An 18,655-nucleotide genomic window follows, 5' to 3' on the forward strand; every position below is an offset into this window, starting at 1 on the left:
TGGTTGGTCGTGTGGCATAAGTCAGAGAGTTACACGGGTGAGGACACGGACTAGGACACGACCGTGTGTCTCACATTGAATGCCCACACAGCCTAAGACACGGGTGTGTCTCCTAGCTGTGTGAGCCACACGGTCTAGCCACACGGGCGTGTGTCCCTATTTCTAAGAAATTTTTGACATTTTATGAAAAATTCTTGAAGTCTCCGGTCAAGTCTCGATTTACTTCTGATGTCTATTTTGGGCTTCGAGGGCCCATATAAGGGACCATATGAGTGTTATAAGAATGAGTTATGATATATATATTAAAGATTATAAAGTGTTCATAATTAATCCGTAAAGTTCAGTAATGCTCCATAACCCTGTTCTGACAACGAATATGGGATAGGGGTGTTACATTAATCATAATTCTTTTATAAAAACACAAATATGTATTTTGGATCATTTTATAATCTTCCTTCAACTACTATTCACTAAGTCAAATTTGTAAATATGTTCAAATCATTTCAATTCATATAAATGAGCAATTTCTCGAGAATTTTAATATGCTTCTAGCATCCTAAATCCTTCAAGGATTTTAATATAAACTTTACCACATACTGATTCATAAAAGGTTGTAACAATAATCATTAGACGTAAGTTAAATCTTTTATGAATTGTCAACTCAATAATATATCTAAAGGTTATTCCATCCACCACAAAAAAATATTATATCTTTTCATAATCATTGCCAGGACTTAGCGAAAAATTTCATATTTTTATTCTGCTTTTGCAAAACTACTTCAATTGCACCCTCACTGGCTTTATACCTTTAGATATTTGGACTACTAGTCAAAAACTCCACGAACTTAATTGTACTTGAGTTGTGTCTTTCTATTTTGATCAATTTATTCAATATCTATATTTCCCAATAGATTTATTCAAGATCTTCCTTTTATTTCATTATTTCAATAATAATATTGCATGCAAAATCATTGTTGACCACTTTTATTATTCAGTTCCACATTTTATTGAATTGACATAACTTATTGAGATCTCTTATTTTCATTATTTTAAAATTCAGTTTCAGTTACCTGAATCTCTTCTGGAGTTTTATTTATTAGTTATGTCTTGGGTCTCTTCTGGAGCACCCGCCTCAACTATATAACCATTTAGAAGAATTTTCATATTTGGAACCGATCAATCTATTATTTATTCTAACTGATTGTCCTACTTGGACTTTGATTCAAATTAAAATATTAGATGGTATATAACACTTGGTTATTCTCATTAAGTTTATAAATATATCTAACACTTAATTTGTATTAGTAAACTTCTGGTTTACTTTAGCATGTGTTTCAATTGTACTAAATTGTAACAAATTGATAATTTTATTATCATTCATTTTAATTTGTATCCACATATAAGTACTATTGTGACATTTACTACTAGAAATGTCTAAATCAATGTGAATATTATAATGTCACTAAGTCAACAAAATAAATATAATTTCTAAACAATTATATGCAGTATTCGCTTCAGGAAATATGCCAAAATCTTCAAATGCCCAAAAATATATTAATAGCAAACTTTGAGAATGAATCTTATTTTCCAGGTGTATAATAGGTACATAACCAATAACTTTTTATACATAAGTTTCCTCTCTTACAAGTTCTCATCTATAATTTTTTACCATATAATTTTAATTAAAAACTTATTCTGAATACTTTAGAGTTATAGTCACAGTTTTTAAAAAAATTTGCAACTCTAGGTGCATCTAACCATAATAAACTTTAGATAGAATTATTATATTCTATTGCTCATAAGTAGATATTTTATAGTCAAATATTTTGTTTTCAACCTTTTAATGAGGATAATGACAAAAGAAGATCACAAACATTATAAAATAAATATAAATTAATAACTCAATTCTCTCTTTTTCATCCTTTCAAAATATACTACATTCTCGCATTCTTCCTTAAAAAAATATTAACAAAAACAAAATATTTGGGCATATGCCACATGTGGCAAATAATCTTTCATACTACATTGTTAACATAAGTTATCTTTACCCTTTGAAGAGTTATATTGAGAAGTCTCATTTAAATTACATCAAAAGTTTATATTAATAATGATGGGCATCCATTTAATAAGATATTCATAACATTATCTTATATATAAACTCATTTTAAAAAATAAATAAATATAATCTCATTCAGATACAGGGAGAGACGTGCTCATACCCGACTGCAAGTCCAAATTACAAACGGCCCAATGTATTAAAGTATAAGAGCCCAATGAAGAAAACAGAGCCGTTCTACGAATTATACTGGCAGAGACACGCGATTATACGGAACTCGATTGATATAAGAGCGTCGAAATTTGATTCGATTTTAATTTGGTGGAAGAGCAGAAGGAACAAAGATGCTTCAAATCCGACTAAGCAAGACCCCGTCCTCGGACGCCGCCGGTCCCGTGAAGCCATTGCCTGTGGAAACGGTGACGGTGGCTTGCCCCGATCACCTTGTTATCGCTGACCTTCCCGTTGCCAAGAGCATTGGCGCCGCTATCTCGTTCTCGCTCGTCAAGACCGTCGGTCGTAAGTCACGCCGCCAGCTTGGCGAGCGAGTTCACTTCTGCGTTGGCTGCGATTTTCCTATAGCCATCTACGGCCGCTTGGTACTATTTTCTTATTACCATTCTTAATTTCATTTAGCTTTAAATTACAATTGATTAGTGAACATGTTGAGTAAGTATTGAACAGAATAGATAAGTTATGCTATTCCTGATATTTGAATTTAAGATACTATTTGTAAGTTGAAGAAAAATTCAAAGTGGAATTCACTCTTAAATTGAATTTTTTCGTTGTAAAATAATGGTTCGTCGCTAGGTATTCAATGTTAGGTTCGCTCTAAAGTTGAAATGTTGAAAAAATTTAGTAACGAGGTTTTGATGGATGGCTAAGGGTTCCATTTGTTCAACATTTATAGTTAGGAATTCCTTTGTGTATTGGACTTTGTTTTCTGTATCTGAAAATGTATATGTTTTCTTCTGGTTGCAGAGTCCTTGTGAGCATGCCTTCTGCCTCGATTGTGCAAGGAGTGATTCGATTTGCTATCTGTAAGTGATCAAATCTTATTTCCTTATAGCAAAATGGTGTCTAAAGAACGTAGATTTTAGTAGCTAGTTTATCCGTGTGGACTTTTGAATGGTTCACGAGTATTAACTACCAAGATCAAATAATTTATGCAGTTTTGTCTAATAAAAAGTATTAGGATTGGCAATTCTCATGTCTTTTCCCTTGTTTCCCATGACCCGCTTGTGTTTGTTCTTGTGGTTGAATTCTGGTGTTTATAGAATCATAAGGATTTTGGCTGAATGGTGAATAGTGTCTTCATTCAGTTCAAACTCAAGTAACTTGACACTGACAAAATTATTGTTTCTTTGTTTCTGCACAGTTGTGATGAACGTATACAGAAGATTCAGACAATCAAGATAATGGAGGGGATCTTCATCTGTGCAGCTCCTCACTGTCTTAAATCTTTCTTGAAGAAGACTGAATTTGAATCTCATATCCATGAGAGCCATGCTGCCCTTATACAGCCTAATGCAGAGAAGGAAGATGGTAAAGGCTCGGAGGTTCATAGTGCTAAACAACCTACAGGTTCTGATGCTGCTGTTCGAGGTCTTCCAAGGCCTGTCATTTCTCCTGGTTCAAACCCCCTGCTCCATGATACTGAAGACAAAGGTCGTTGGCAGCAGCCCAGAGAACAACTGCCTTCAAGGCCTATAATGCAGCCAAAGGGACCACTAGTATTTGGTCAAGTTCCGAATTATCCATTGGAGCCCCAATTAGATGATAACCACTTCCAACAAGGCTTTGACCTGCAGGGCACCCCGCAACCAGATTCTAGTCAGTTTTCAGACAAGCTGCAGGGACTTTTATCTGAGAATCAGTATTCTGAATACCCACCTATACATTCCATGCAACCACCTAATTTTGCTATGCCAATGAATTCAAACCGAATGTTAACTCCATATGGTGTTCCTCCTTTTCCAACTGATGGATCTCAACCATTTTATGGTGCTCCTTATGAAATGGCTAGGCAAAGTTCAGCGTCAGATGTCGGTTCCGAGCAGGGGTCATTGTTGAGTTTCCCACCAGGTCCAGTTGGGGGTGTGAATTACCCAACAGCTTATCCGCCTTGGAATGGAGGGCAACCTGGTGTCCACTTTTAAGTCACTCCATGCACATTCGTCCACCAACTCCACCGCTCTCACATGATATGTCATAACTTAAACCTGGCAAGTTCAACTCTGGTGATATGAGTCTTGAAGGACAAGGGCAGCAAGAACCTGAATGGCAAGGCAGGTAGCCAGGGGTAGAGATTGCTCCTCCCTTTTGTGGTCAATGTGTGATATTTTCTCCATTTTTAGTGTTTGATTAAGTTTTGTAATGTTCTTTCCATTTCTTAATTTATTAAGAGCATCGTGCTCTCTTTTATAGGATTTCGATTAGTTTGCAAATTCAAAATTTGGCCCAAGTTCTTCAATGGAAACATTCTATATAGTTTTTAAGTGATGATAAAAGTTACGTTTCTCTACCACCATTTATTTGTTTCAGATCAGATTACTCCTCAAGTTTTGAGTGCCATTTGAATATCAGGAGGAGCTAGCTTGCCTACTATACATTAATTAGTCCATTGTTAACGAGAAAAGAACAATCTTTTGCTCATAGCTTCAACATTAACATGAAGTTTTGAAGTTCAAGGGTTTTAGTTGTTTTTTTGTTAGGAGATAGTTACATCGGGGGTAAAGTTCTTCCTGCATAAATGAACCAGTGATGTACTAACCAAGTTAAACTTCTGAGTTTGTTTTGGAATTACATTTTACTAACATAAAAACCTTGTACAAATGTTGCTCAACTATTCATTTCAATAAAGATGATTTTCATTGAGCTGTGGCTTCAATAACATCTCTCTCCTCAATAGCCTAACTCACATGCCGGGAAACAATAATACAGATAGGGAAAGCATCAGCTTAAGACAAGGAAACTCCATTTTTTTTCCACATCTCCACTGCTCAAAACACCAAACTTTGTGCCTGTGTTTGTCACACTCAAATCCGAAAACCGAAAAAAGAAAAGAAACCAGAAGAAGAAACAAAAGATAAATCAACTTAACTTCTGCTTCTCCAAAATCCATTTCCGGAATCTGTTCACAAACTTAGAATCAAATTTCACATACAACTGCTGCATTTTCCTGTATCCGAGTATAGTATACGAATCGATATAGTCTTCGTATCTCTCGTAAAGTGCAGGAACTGTGAGAACAACAACAAGGCCTGCCACAAAGGAATAAACGAACAGTTGTATTACTCGAAAATAGTCTGAGAAAGGTCAATCCCATAAATGATGGTAATAAGAAGTTGGAATTAGGACTTACTGGTGTAACCCAAAGTAAGGAAATCAGTAAGGCCACCAACAAGTGAAATCAGCAACAAGTATCCAGCAACTTTGAAGAACAGCCTTGCATCTTTACCTAACGCTATATCTTTAGAAGCTGAGAGAATATCATTTACCTGGGCTCGAATGAAAGCTCCCATTTCATTTACCGTTTCTTCTGATAGATACAATTCTGGAAGAGGTGGTGCAGGTCTATTTTAAGACAAGAAATTAAAGTAGAATTCAGTTTGCTAGTTCCTAATAGTCACAAACAGGGGAAATTCATATGTCATCTTATTGTGATGCTAGTGGTTACATATCAACATTACACATCTTTATCGGCTCATAAAGCCTTAATGTGATGCAATATGCAAACAACTATATATGTCTAATATTAGACATTCCAAGGTGAAAGTAACATGGAGCCCCTTGTACTAAGAGTCGGATTGTATTTTACCCCCTCTACTAAAAAAAATGAGCAAATTAGTCTATGTATTTTAGATCAAAGAGCAAACTGATCTTTTTGTTAAAAATTCCATTCAATTTTGCATGTCAGTATGAGGTACAAATGGCATGCTACATGTCACTGGTTATTCCGTGAGCCACGATAGTTTTTAACACAACAAATGGTTGGAAATTTGCTCATTTTTTTTAGTAGAGTGCAAAATACAATCTGATTCATGGTGCATGAATCTTCATAATACTTTTACCAACATTCCGAGCAGAAACTGATAATATGTTAAAAATTCTGAGTTAATGTAGCACATCTGCATTGATTACCTGTTAAGAATTGCAGCAGATTTGGCCCAAAGAAATAGAATGCCAATAAGGAGGAGGAGGACATTAGAGACAAGTGATAGCAGAGTGTAACCGGATTTCTCAAACACCACCCAAGCAGCTAGTGTCACTAACAGGATCCCCATTGTCAAGTTCCCTCGCCTCCACAACATCACATCTGCAACTGTTCAAACCAATACACAAATCATCATCTACCTCGAACTCTTAACCAACTGACTAATACAGTAGATCAACGATTGCTAAATCCTCAAGCAAATAGGGATCAAAGAAGATCCATTCTAAAACCGATGGAAATTCTATTTGGGGGGGGTTCAATCAAGTTTAAAATTTGATCAAAATGAATTCAAATGAAAACCCAGTACTAAAAAAGTCAGATACTTTACCTAAACCTCCACCAAGGATCTCATGAACAGTTCTCTGTCTGTTGAACAGTCGATTAGATGAACCCATTCACAAGAAAAATAAAATAAAATAGACCCTTCAATAGAATGAAATATCAGATCTTTAAAACCCAAATTTTTTATGGCACCAAGACTTGAGAGGATAAAAGAAAAAAAGAAGATCAAAGTAAGAGGTTTCTTAACCTTTTAGCAATGTGCTTTGTATTGCATAAGGATGACTGTAGAAAGGCAAGGTTGGTGGCCACAGATTCCAGCCTAAAAGCGACATCCTCCTCATGCCTTTTCCAACTTTTCTTCTCCTTTGTTTTTTTCTTTCAAATTCCAAATATTATTTATTAAATTTAAAGTCTGAGGATTTTTATAAATTCCCTTCACTTACTGCTTATTTCATGTTCGTTGTTTGCTACGGTGCTCTTAACTTGTGTCCTAATATTACATAGTAAATGAACTAACTATACTGCTACTAAAAATCTAATGTTCTGTATCTCGGTTTCGGGTTTGGATAGAAGGCCTTAGTTTTGGCAGTCAGCAACGTCATCATCGTAGCATTACGTTTAACGATCAGACAGACAATGGTAAAAAAGGACAGCATTTTCGGGGGGAAAACCAAGTTATGGATTTTGTCTCAACCCCAAACACTCTAGGTGGGTTTTTTACTAAACTAGGGATTTTTACTAAAATAATATGAAAAAAAAATTTAAAATGGGATGTCATTAACATTATACACGAAAATGGGTCATTGCAAGTGATGGAGGGTGGTGCACCACCCTCAAATCCAAATATAACTAACAGTTTTGTAGGTAAAAAAAAAAGAGATTAGGATGAAAAAAATAAAATAAAATAGGGGTGAAGGGTACCCCACAGGCGGCACCGGTGGTGCCTTTCTCACAACCTTGACCCCCTCTAGTATATATTCACCCTCCCCCTCCATTCGACTACCAGATTGGAAAAGAAAATTTACAGAAGAAGAAGATAGAAAGAAAGAAAGGAGAAGAAGAAAAAAAAGAAAAGGTAATTTATTTGTTGTTATTTTTTAAATAAAATAGATTATGATAAGAAAAAATTTATTTTGTTAGTATTATATAGTTTGTTTAGTGTTACTTTTATGTTTTGTTTTAAAATTTATTTTGTTTATTGTGAAATGTTAATAAGTTTTGTGTTTAGCAATGGTACTTTAGTATGGGAAAGCCATATTTACTTGGTGCCCAGTCGACTGTAGTCCCCCCGCACGTGCAGCGACCTGGGGCATACGAGCCAGTGGCTGATATAGAGCCCGATCCACAGCCAAATCTAAAGCCCGAGCCAGAGGTGGAGCCCGAGGCATAGCCTGAGGCCGAGTCTGAGCAATCGCATTCACATTCGGCTGATACTTCTTATTATCCGGATTTTCCAGACAACGACTATTTCCCGGACTCGTCAGGGGGTGGATAACATTACGGGTTTGATATCTTTGGGTCGTCTCCATCGCAGCACAGCACTTCTCTCGGCCTGTATTGTAACACCCCGAACCCGAGACCGTCACCGGAGTCGAACACGAGGTGTTAACAGACTTTTAAAAAAAATTTTCCAGACACTGCTAATCTGCATACTAGTCGCTTTAAAAATCATATCTTGAGTTCAGAAACTCGGAATCCAGTTCCGTAAATTTTCCCTGAAACTAGACTCATATGTCCATCTACATATTTTTTTCTAGAATTTTTGGTTGGGCTAATTAGTACAGTTTATTAGTCAAAGTCTCCCATATTACAGGGATCGACTACATTGACCTTTGCGCATTACAACTTGGATATCTCCCTGTACAGGGCTTCAATACTGATGCCATTTGTTTCTATAGAAACTAGACTCAGAGAGGAATCTATACATATATGGCTTGACTCCTAATTGTCTCTGGTTAATTTATAATGAATTTCCAAAGTCGGAACAGGAAATCCAGAAACCGTTCTGGCCCTGTCTCACGAGAACCTGAATATCTCTTAACATACTGTCCGTATGATTGTTTCGTTACTTTCCTATGAAAATAGATTCATCAAGGTTCGTTTACATAATTTATTCACTATTTAATTCCATTCCTACTATTTTTAGTGATTTTCCAAATCTACATCACTGCTGCTGTCAGCATCTGCCTTTAAGGTAGACTTTACCTATTTTATAGTTTCCATGATTCAACTAGCCCTTTTTGCATAAATAGCACAATTTATGATAGTGATTAACCATTCCCATGGCCAATCCTTGTCAAGCATATCCACACCAAATGATTATAACATTATACTCAAACATATATAAGCCATTTTCACATGGCTATCCAAAATTATACAAGTCCAAAGGGTCCATGACCCACAACAAACGGGTAGTCCTATACATGCCATTTCGAAGTTCAACCAAAATTGTACCAAAAAGGGGGGGGCTTTGATAGTGTGGGCGACTTCGACTTCAAAATCCCGAGTCCGATAGCTGGAGAACCAAAATCTATAAAATAGAGGATCAAAGAAACGGAGTAAGCAATTTATGCTTAGTAAGTTTTGAGCAAGGAATTCCAGCACAACAAAAGTATAGCATTCATATAGCTAAACGGATAATTTCATATGCACAATTTTTCAATATCTTACTTGCTTCACATTACCAACCCTTATGTACATACACAAAAGATCAACTTAACCAAAGGCCGGTAGCTCGTTTATCAACTGAGCGAATACTTATTTGTAAGGGCTCAACTAAATTCAAGCACATACGAAACATACCTCAATGTTGGGATGTTTCTAGAGTATTTACTGAAATTTTTACAGCAAGATCATTCATTCCCAAATCACGTACCTTCGGAATTTAACCGGATATAGCTACTCGTTCAAATGCCTTCGGGACATAGCCCGGTTATAGTAACTCGCACAATTGCCTTCGGGACTTAACCCGAATTTAGTAACTCGCACAAATGCCTTCGGGCTTAGCCCGGAATTAGTATCTCGCACAAATGCCTTCGGATCTTAGTCCGGATATGGTCACTTAGCACAAAGCCTTCGGGACTTAGCCCGGACATCATTCAAATAACCATGCACATTTAACAATAAATCATGGCACATTCGTATTTCATTTTCGTTAGCAAAACTCGAACACAAGACACTTATCATTCTTGCAATTTCGGCTCAATAGCCACACAGAGAGCATGATTTTAATTTGCTTAAAACATGATCTAATCAAATCATAATTTAAGCTCTTTTACTCAAGAACTTACCTCGGGTGTTGTCGAACGATTCCGATAGCTATTCGACCACTTTTTCCTTCCCTTTATCGGATTTAGTTCCCCTTTGCTCTTGAGCTTAATTAAACAAATAAATTGATTTAATCATTTGAGCATCGAAAAGAGGAACACAAGGCACTTAGCCCATATTTATACATTAGACATTAAAGTCACATATGTACAGAATCATGAATCAAACTCAACATTTTAGCTAATTTTTCCCCCTTGGCCGAATTTTCTAAGCCAAGACAAAAGCATCAATATGCTTGCCTCTAACCGAATACATGCAACACCAATCTCCTTCCTATGGCCGAATATGCATGTCTATGTTGGGGCCGATTTCAACACTTAATACATTCTACAAGTATGGTCACTTGTATTGACTAAACACCCTTTTGTTTCAAGTTCAAAACTTGGCTAATACACACATATATACACTAGTAAAGCATCCTCTCCCTTTCCATCAATTTAACACATGCATTACTCATTAATATACAAAAATTATATTCGGCCTTAGCACACAACTTGCTAGCCGATTCTTCTCCATCTAGCAACCAATGCACATATGTGCTCACTCAAAAATGCTAAAAAGAAGATTCAAGAATCATCAATCCACCATCACATGCATCATTAACAAGCTTCATATTTAGCATGCAATGGCATTAACACAAAATCTACCTAGGCCGAATATCATCCCCATGACATAGCAAGGATTTGAACCATGGGCTAATTAGAACTCAAGCTAGCAACTAAAAACACGCATGAATCTCATGACACAACCTCAAACATACCTTGATCTAGATACAAGTATGGCCAAACCTCCTCCTAATCCTCTTCCAAACCAAACATGAAGCAAGAACTCCTTCCTCCTTCCTTTGAATTTTTGGCCAAATGAAGATGAAAAAGGATGAACAAAATTTTCTCTTTTCTTTTCTTTAACTCACGGCAATGGGGGGGGGGAAACAACCACACATTTTTTTTCATCATATTCCCTTTCATTATTTTATGCCCATGCTCCTTATTTTATTTTTTTCCACCCATGATGCACCAACACAACATGTCTATGACATGTCTTGCCCATCACACTTGGTCTACCATGCTTGTCATGGCCGGCCACTACTAATTAGGGGGGAATTTGACATGCAAGTCCCCCCTTTTTTTTCATGCACTAATAGGTCCTTATGCTTTGACCTATCACATTTCAAAATTTTCTCACATAAGTCCTATTTACTAAAATTCACCTACAATTAAACAAAATTCAAACACGAAATTTTCACACATGCACATGTACATATAATGACCATCAATTATGACGGTTAATTATTTTTATGACTCGGTTTAGCGGTCCAGAAACCACTTCCCGACTAGGGTCAATTTTGGGCTGTCACATGTATCCCCCTCAGTACAGCACTAGCCTCGGCCCATATCCACCGCAGTACTCCATTCCTCTTGGGATGTATCCGCTGCAGCATGGCACTCCTCCCGGCTCAAGTTCATCGATGCCATTCGAGCCATATGCCAAACTTTCAAATATATTTAAAAAATTTAAAACATAAAATTCATAATAAACACATAATTAATGCTAAACACAAAACTTATTAACATTTCACAATAAACAAAATAAATTTTAAAACAAAACATAAAAGTAACACTAAACAAACTATATAATACTAATAAAATAAATTTTTTCTTATCATAATCTATTTTATTTAAAAATAACAACAAATAAATTACCTTTTCTTTTTTTTCTTCTTCTCCTTTCTTTCTTTCTATCTTCTTCTTCTGTAAATTTTTTTTTCCAATCTGGTAGTCGAATGGAGGGGGAGGGTGAATATATACTAGAGGGGGTCAAGGCTGTGAGAAAGGCACCACCGGTGCCGCCTGTGGGGTACCCTCCACTGGTGCCGCCTGTGGGGTACCCTTCACCCCTATTTTATTATTATTTTTTTCATCCTATTCTTTTTTTTTTACCTGCAAAACTGTCAGTTATATTTGGATTTGAGGGTGGTGCCGCCTATGCACCACCCTCCATCACTTGCAATGACCCATTTTCGTATATAATGTTAAAGACATCCCATTTTGGTTTTTTTTTCATATTATTTTAGTAAAAATCCCACTAAACTAAGACAAAAAAAATTCAAAATAATACAAATGAAAAATTATGTACCAAAATGGTACTTTTGGGGTGATACCGCCTATGGCAGAGGCATAACCACCCCATGTCCAATAAAAAATTACTGTTGTTGTCTGTTAAATTGCGGCACAGAATTGAAATGTACTAATATAATGTATTCATGGATTTGTTATGCAATTGTTCCATTTAAAATGCAGCTGAAAAAAAAAAGAGGGTAAGGGTGCCACCTGGTGGCGGCACCAAACTTAAAATATGACTAATTGTTTTGTTAGCCCTCATTATTTATTATTTTCTTTTTATTCCCCTTCAACTGACTATATTATTTTTAAACAAGCCCTTAACCTATTTTTGTAGTTAAATAACCCCTTAAATTATAGTTTTTACTCATAAAAACCCTTCATTTTAATATTAAAGTAAATATATTTTAAATTTCAAGTTTTTATCTTAATTTTTTGTTGATGCAATAAAAATTATATACACTTTAACATCAACATAAAATCTAAAAAAGTAGTCAAAATTTTCGAAAAAATAGTTAAGAATATCATGTATATAAGCACTCTCAAGAAATTTTAAAATTTTATTTTTTATTTAATAAACTATTCACATCAACATAAAATGTGAATTAGTTTATATTTTTTTTAAATAGCTTTACTTTGAGTAAAATATATTTACTTTAATATTAAAATGAAGGGCTTTTATGAGTAAAAACCATAAGTTAAGGGGTTATTTAACTACAAAAATAGGTTAAGGGCTTGTTTAAAAATAATATATTGAGTTGAAGGGAAATAAAAAGAAAATAATAAATAATGAGGGCTAACAAAGAAATTAACCATATTTTAAGTTTGGTGCCGCCACACTGGTAGACGGCACATTTATCTCTTTTTTTCAGCTATCATTCTAAATGGAACAATTCCATAATAGGTCCCTGAATATATTATATTATTACATTTCAGTCCTGTGCCGCAATTTAACAGATAGCAACAGTAATTTTTGATTGGACATGGGGTGGTCATGCCTCTGCCATAGGCGGCGCCACCCCAAATGTACCATTTTGGTACATAGTTTTTCATTTGTATTATTTTGAATTTTTTTTATTTTTTTGTCCTAGTTTAGTAAAAAAAACCCACCCTACGTTTATATTTCACTAGATTAAATTAATTCTGGATTAATTTTTATCTTTGTATCATTAAAAAAATCAAATAAAATTAAATTTCAGTTGAGTTAATATTTATGGTTTAAAAAAATATTATTTTCTGTTTAATAGAGTTATATTTTGAAGTTTTTTCTAATGATTTTGTAGATGAAATATTTTGTTTTGAATTGTGAGTGAAAAAATAATTTTTAATTTTAAAATAATAAATGTTGACTCTTTATTTGATTTTCCTTTTTAATAGTACCGAAATTAAGTTGATATAGAAAGATTAATTTAATTCAGTCCCTAGAGGGACTTCACACGTAATTTCACCCTTCAAAAACAGTTAGGTGAGAGATTTCTATCAGAACCAATTTGAAAATTTTTATATTTTCTGCCTCTTAGTGTTATATAACGTTTTGGCAAGGCACGGCTAGAATTGAAAATGTTAAGGAATTTTAAATTCTGATTTGAAAATGTGTAAGGAATGTATATGGGTTTTTTACCTCAATATTATAAAAAAAATTTATACACCAAAATAGGTTGTCAGCCAGATTAATTACGAAAATGATATGTTTTTTTAGGTCGTGCCTATCTGACAGGCACAACCGATTTTTTTAATATTAATTTTTTTTCGTTTAAAAATTATTATTATATATATTTTTTAATATTTATATTAATATATATGTAAAAATACGAGTTTTATATGGGTAAAAATACCCGAAACGGGTCGAGCCTGTCAGGTAGGCACGACTAGTCGTGCCTGACAGGTAGGCACAACACCCCCTGCTGCTGCTGCTTTTCCCCTGGATACTGCCCATTTTTTCTCATGCATGAGTCTTATCACTCATGGGAAAAAAAAATTTTATGGGGGACCTTATAAGCATGGTCCCCCCCCTCCCCCCGTATTGAAGCATCTACGGGTGACAAAGAAAGGAGAGAAAGGAGAAGGAGAAGAAGAAGAAGAAGGAAGAAGAAGAAAAAAAAGGTAATGTATTATTTTAGTAATTTATTATAAAATTATGGTGTTTTGTGAGTTTTTAGTATGTAAATTTTTTTAAAAAATTGTATAATTATTTGTTAGTAGTTTATGATTAGGTTATAAATTATTAGTTTTTTTTGTATTTTGTTATAGTTATTTGTTTTGTTAATAATTTATGGGATTAGGTTACAAATTGTTAGTGTTTAGTGTATTAGTGTATTGTGATTTTTTTAGTAATAATATATTTTTTAAAAAAAATTATAGTTGATTTGGTTATATAAATTGTTAGTGTTTAGTAGTTTAGTGTATTAGTGTATTGTGATTTTTTTAGTAATAAATTTTTAAAAAAATAATTTTATAGCTATTTTATTAGTAATTTAAGATTAGGTTATATAAATTATTAGTGTTTAGTGGTTTAGTATTAGCGTATTATAATTTTTTTAATAATATATTTTAAAAAAATATTTTTATAGCTATTTTATTAGTAATTTAAGATTAGGTTATATAAATTATTAGTGTTTAGTGGTTTAGTGTATTAGTGTATTGTGATTTTTTTAGTAATATATTTTAAAAAAATATTTTTATAGCTATTTTATTAGTAATTTAAGATTAGGTTATATATATTGTTAGTGTTTAGTGGTTTAGTGTGTATTAATGTATTGTGATTTTTTTTAGTAATGTATTTAAAAAATAATTTTATAGTTATTTTGTGTTAGTATATGATTATAAATTGTTAGTGTTTATAGTTTAGTGTTTTGTGATTTTTTAATGTAATTTTTATATAATGTAATTTTATATTATTATATATTTATTTGATAATTTTTATTGATTTATTAAAATGTTGATTAAATTTGTTGTTACATAATTTTATTGGTTATTTGGAAGTTCTTCTAATTAGGTATGTTTCTAGTTCTTTTTTTTAATTCGTATGTTTTTTATATTTAGATAGTTTATTTGTTTTTAATTATATTATTATTGTTATCTAACATAAAAAATTGTAGGTAAAAAATGAGAAATTATGAGATATTTACTGTGTTTATTTCTAAAATTTGAAAAATTTTATTGTATCTTTTGAAATAAGAAAAACTGAATTTAATTTTTTTAATTGCAGATTTGTAGCAAATGGGTTCTTTGATTGATAATACAAATCACATATCAAGTACCATTAAGGAGATGGTAATAAAATTTTATTTCATAGTCATGTTATTTGTTGAATTAAATTATATTGTATTAATTATTTCGCTAATATAATAATGTCAGGAGTTGTACCGCATATTGAGAGGCCGTGTTAATAGTATAGGGTTTCAGCCAGATGAACGCCTAATACCGTTCTTGGAGTTAGCCGAGTTCGGATCAGCAGCATTGATCCGGACTTTTGATCTGCGATATGACCTGATTTCCGCTTTAGTCCAGCGATGGCGTCCGGAGACCCACACATTTCATTTGCCGTGCGGGGAGTGCACCATCACTCTAGAAGATGTTGCAGTACAGCTCGGGCTCCCCATCGACGGGAATGCGGTCACAGGCGTAAGCTCGATCTCCAGGCCGGCAACCCATTGCTATGAATTACTTGGACGCTTGCCAAGTGAGGGGAAATTTGCCAGTTTGAGGTTGTCATGGCTAAAGGCTAATTTTGAGTATTTACCAAGTACTGCCAATGAACGGGAGGTGGTGCAGGTCGTTCGAGCTTACATTATGCACCTTATAGGGGGTGTACTTATGACGGAATCAAACGGTAGTACTGTTCACTTGATGTACTTACCCCTATTATCTAATTTGCATAACACCCGTTCATACAGTTGGGGGTCCGCAATGTTAGCCATGTTGTATCGAGAACTTTGTCAGACGACAGATCCTTTTGCGGTGGACATAGGCGGATGCCTCATACTGCTGCAGTCGTGGGCACTTTACCGGATGCCATTCTTGGCATCAATTAGTCACCAATCATATATATTTTCACTCATTAATAGGTGATGAATTTTTATGCATTGTAACAATTAGTTGACTTTTTTTTCGGATTATGTAGTTCTAACAATTTTTTTCTTAGATGGAGCACAAATTCGGGTATCGGAAGATCATACACGGTTCTGATATACCGCCTGATGATCAAGAATCATTCTGGAGAGGGGGTAAGTTTTTTCAATATCAATTTTATTTTATTATTTTATTTCACTCGACCTACGTTAATACAAAAAATGTGATTAACTGTGCAGTTCATTTGGATGTCGTATTCTGTTCTAGAAATTATGGCAGTTATTCCCTCGTCTGCCCGTGTCCACTCAAACTTATGGTGCATTAGCGCACCCGTTATTAATTTTCAGATAGTGGAGTGGTATCATGGCGATCGAGTACTTCGGCAGTTCGGTTGCATTCAATATATCCTGAGTCCACCAGTACGATTTGGGGATATCCATGGGATGACCAGGAGGGGAAGGCATGGCCTTGATTGGGGAGATGAGCACGAAGAATATGTTACGATGTGGAACAATTGGTTTGAGAGGGTACCTCAGATGGATCGTGGCTTGGATCTTCAGCCCTCGTTACAGTACTTACAGTGGTACTGTGAGATAGGGAAACCATTTTTGTTTGGTGGGCGGTCGATGGTAGTCCCCCCACATACGACACGAATTGGGCAACATCTTCCAGATCCGAATCATGCACCAGAGCCGGAGCCACAGCAGGAGCCAGAGCCGGAACTACACTCTGGAGGTAGTTCTTATCATCCAGATTTAGGGGGCGATGACTATTTCTCAGGCTCCTCAGGCCACGGATATCATTCAGAGTTTGATATCTTCAGCCCACTACCACCTCAGTACTCCAGTCATCCCGGCTCATATTTATCTCAGTACTTTACTCCTTTCGGCCCGTATCCACTTATGTACTCAACTCCTCCAGAGCCGTATCCACCGCCGTACTCTACTCCTCCCGGGCCATATCCACCTCCATATTCTACTCCTCTCAGCTCAAGTTCATCGATGGCATTTGAGACATATGATTTTTCGTCTATGTTTCACACACCCCCACATACAGATGAAGAGAACGTTGATCGTCGTAGTCATCCGCAACGTGAACGTCGGGCTCCACAAAAATATACCCCTAGAACCACACCATCAAACCATCAATTTTAGGGGGTTTTATAATATAAATAACTTCCTTTTTTATGTAATAATTTTTTTGGCAAATTATGTAATGACTATTTATGTAATGAGTTTTTTATCATTAATTACAAAGGATAGTTATCATTTCCCCGGTTGAAGAACGTTATTATAATAGTAAATGAAATACATAATAAATCTGAGTTAAGTATGCATGAACACAAATAGTCATAGTCATGCTTCACCCGGAGTAAGTATGTAAATTGTATATAAACATGTGCTTCGAAGGCGAATTTTGGATTTGCTTGGGTTGAAGTGCATAATTGCAAAAAAAGAGGAGTATTAAAAACAATCAATTTTAAAATGCTTAAAAATCCATTTAATACTACTTGGTGGGACTTTTTCTTCCAACATGTAATTAACAAAATCTTAATTTCTATCTGATCGTGACGATTGTCCAATATGGTAGTTTCGGAGCGGGCATTTATTCCGATTATGACCTGGTAATGAGCAAACTCCACACAACTTCCCATCGGATTTCTCTCTAATGTCCATTTCATTACGGATTCTAGATGATTGCGGACGACCTTTTGGGTTCCTACGCAATCTTTTGTCTGGGACAAGCTCGAATGTCATCGGATGAACCTCCCAAGTAGATAGGTCAGGAAGTACGGGAAATTCATTCTCCCATACACGCAACGTGCGTTTGAGGGTATACACTTCATCGATAAATTGATCCACATTGAGTGAGACTTTAACACAAGCTGCTACAACATGTGCACAAGGATAATGAAGTGTCTGGAACCTGCTACAATCGCACCGTCTATTTCGGAGATCAACTCCGTAGGACCTAGGTGGTGTAGCGCCCCAAACTCGGCCCAGATGTTATGACCGGATCCGACATGCCACATCGAAGCGTTCAAAACATTTTATATTGTTGATCCAGAAAAAACTTACTTAGTGTTTTAAAAGATAATTTCATTATAGGTTAAAGTGAATGGAAGCTGTGCACCAGGTAGGAAACCGGAAAAGAGGTGGTCAGTCTATCGGACTGCTTAAGTACCAAGCTCCCTTCGGATCCAATCCTAGACATGCATACCGTCATTGCCACACCTTAACGTCATGGATATTTCTAGGAAACCGATTTTGATTAAGTCATTTTTAGGAAAAGTGATTAAATTTGGAAAATACTTTCATTGCGGAAGCTTTGCTTGTTGTCGTATTATTTTGAAATCAATTGTTATTTTGAAAACGCGCCCTAAAGCTATCCAATTTCAACAGTTAAAATAAGTAATACCTATCTTAGTAACACATATTAAAACCATCAAAAATAATTAAGCGGCCTTATTACATTTAAAAACCCAAACCTCAACGTAAATAATAGGATGTCCAGTTCACCAGAAGAAAACCAAACTTTCAGAACGGGTGGCCACTCCGAATTCCCTCACAGCTCCAAGCCCAC

At 35.1% G+C, this 18,655-nt stretch overlaps 2 protein-coding genes across 3 annotated transcripts; one reads left to right on the plus strand and one right to left on the minus strand.

The window, feature by feature from the left end:
* The first annotated feature begins 2,211 nt into the window (after nucleotides 1-2,211).
* Nucleotides 2,212-4,580, plus strand: LOC107948863 (E3 ubiquitin-protein ligase HAKAI homolog). The gene is made up of 3 exons (XM_016883512.2): nucleotides 2,212-2,655; nucleotides 3,038-3,096; nucleotides 3,435-4,580. The coding sequence occupies exons 1-3, from the start codon at nucleotides 2,401-2,403 to the stop codon at nucleotides 4,213-4,215; spliced, it is 1,095 nt and encodes a 364-aa protein (XP_016739001.1). The 5' UTR covers nucleotides 2,212-2,400; the 3' UTR covers nucleotides 4,216-4,580.
* A 266-nt stretch (nucleotides 4,581-4,846) lies between these two features.
* LOC107948864 (reticulon-like protein B12) lies at nucleotides 4,847-7,086 on the minus strand. Of its 2 annotated transcripts, none has more exons than XM_016883513.2 (4): nucleotides 6,802-7,065; nucleotides 6,200-6,380; nucleotides 5,421-5,632; nucleotides 4,847-5,319 (listed from the first exon to the last, which is right to left on the minus strand). In XM_016883513.2, exons 1-4 carry the CDS (start codon nucleotides 6,893-6,895, stop codon nucleotides 5,150-5,152), a joined length of 657 nt encoding a protein of 218 aa, XP_016739002.1. In that variant the 5' UTR covers nucleotides 6,896-7,065; the 3' UTR covers nucleotides 4,847-5,149. The 2 variants fall into 2 exon arrangements, with proteins under 2 accessions (XP_016739002.1, XP_016739003.1); XM_016883514.2 differs by having other exon boundaries at nucleotides 4,909-5,319; nucleotides 6,601-7,086.
* Nucleotides 7,087-18,655: the final 11,569 nt, after the last annotated feature.

Source organism: Gossypium hirsutum, chromosome A04, assembly GCF_007990345.1.
Source record: "Gossypium hirsutum isolate 1008001.06 chromosome A04, Gossypium_hirsutum_v2.1, whole genome shotgun sequence".
NCBI lineage: Eukaryota > Viridiplantae > Streptophyta > Magnoliopsida > Malvales > Malvaceae > Gossypium > Gossypium hirsutum.

Bases quoted from the DNA above. Each gene is read 5' to 3' on its own strand.
- LOC107948863 (XM_016883512.2), top strand. From the start codon at position 2,401: ATGCTTCAAATCCGACTAAGCAAGACCCCGTCCTCGGACGCCGCCGGT. The intron at 2,656-3,037 runs GTACTATTTTCT...TTCTGGTTGCAG, and splicing joins TAGCCATCTACGGCCGCTTG to AGTCCTTGTGAGCATGCCTT. The intron at 3,097-3,434 runs GTAAGTGATCAA...GTTTCTGCACAG, and splicing joins AGTGATTCGATTTGCTATCT to TTGTGATGAACGTATACAGA.
- LOC107948864 (XM_016883513.2), bottom strand. From the start codon at position 6,895: ATGAGGAGGATGTCGCTTTTAGGCTGGAATCTGTGGCCACCAACCTTG. The intron at 6,381-6,801 runs GTTAAGAAACCT...TGGTTTGAACAG, and splicing joins ACAAAGCACATTGCTAAAAG to TTGCAGATGTGATGTTGTGG. The intron at 5,633-6,199 runs GTAATCAATGCA...GTCTTAAAATAG, and splicing joins TCTGCTGCAATTCTTAACAG to ACCTGCACCACCTCTTCCAG.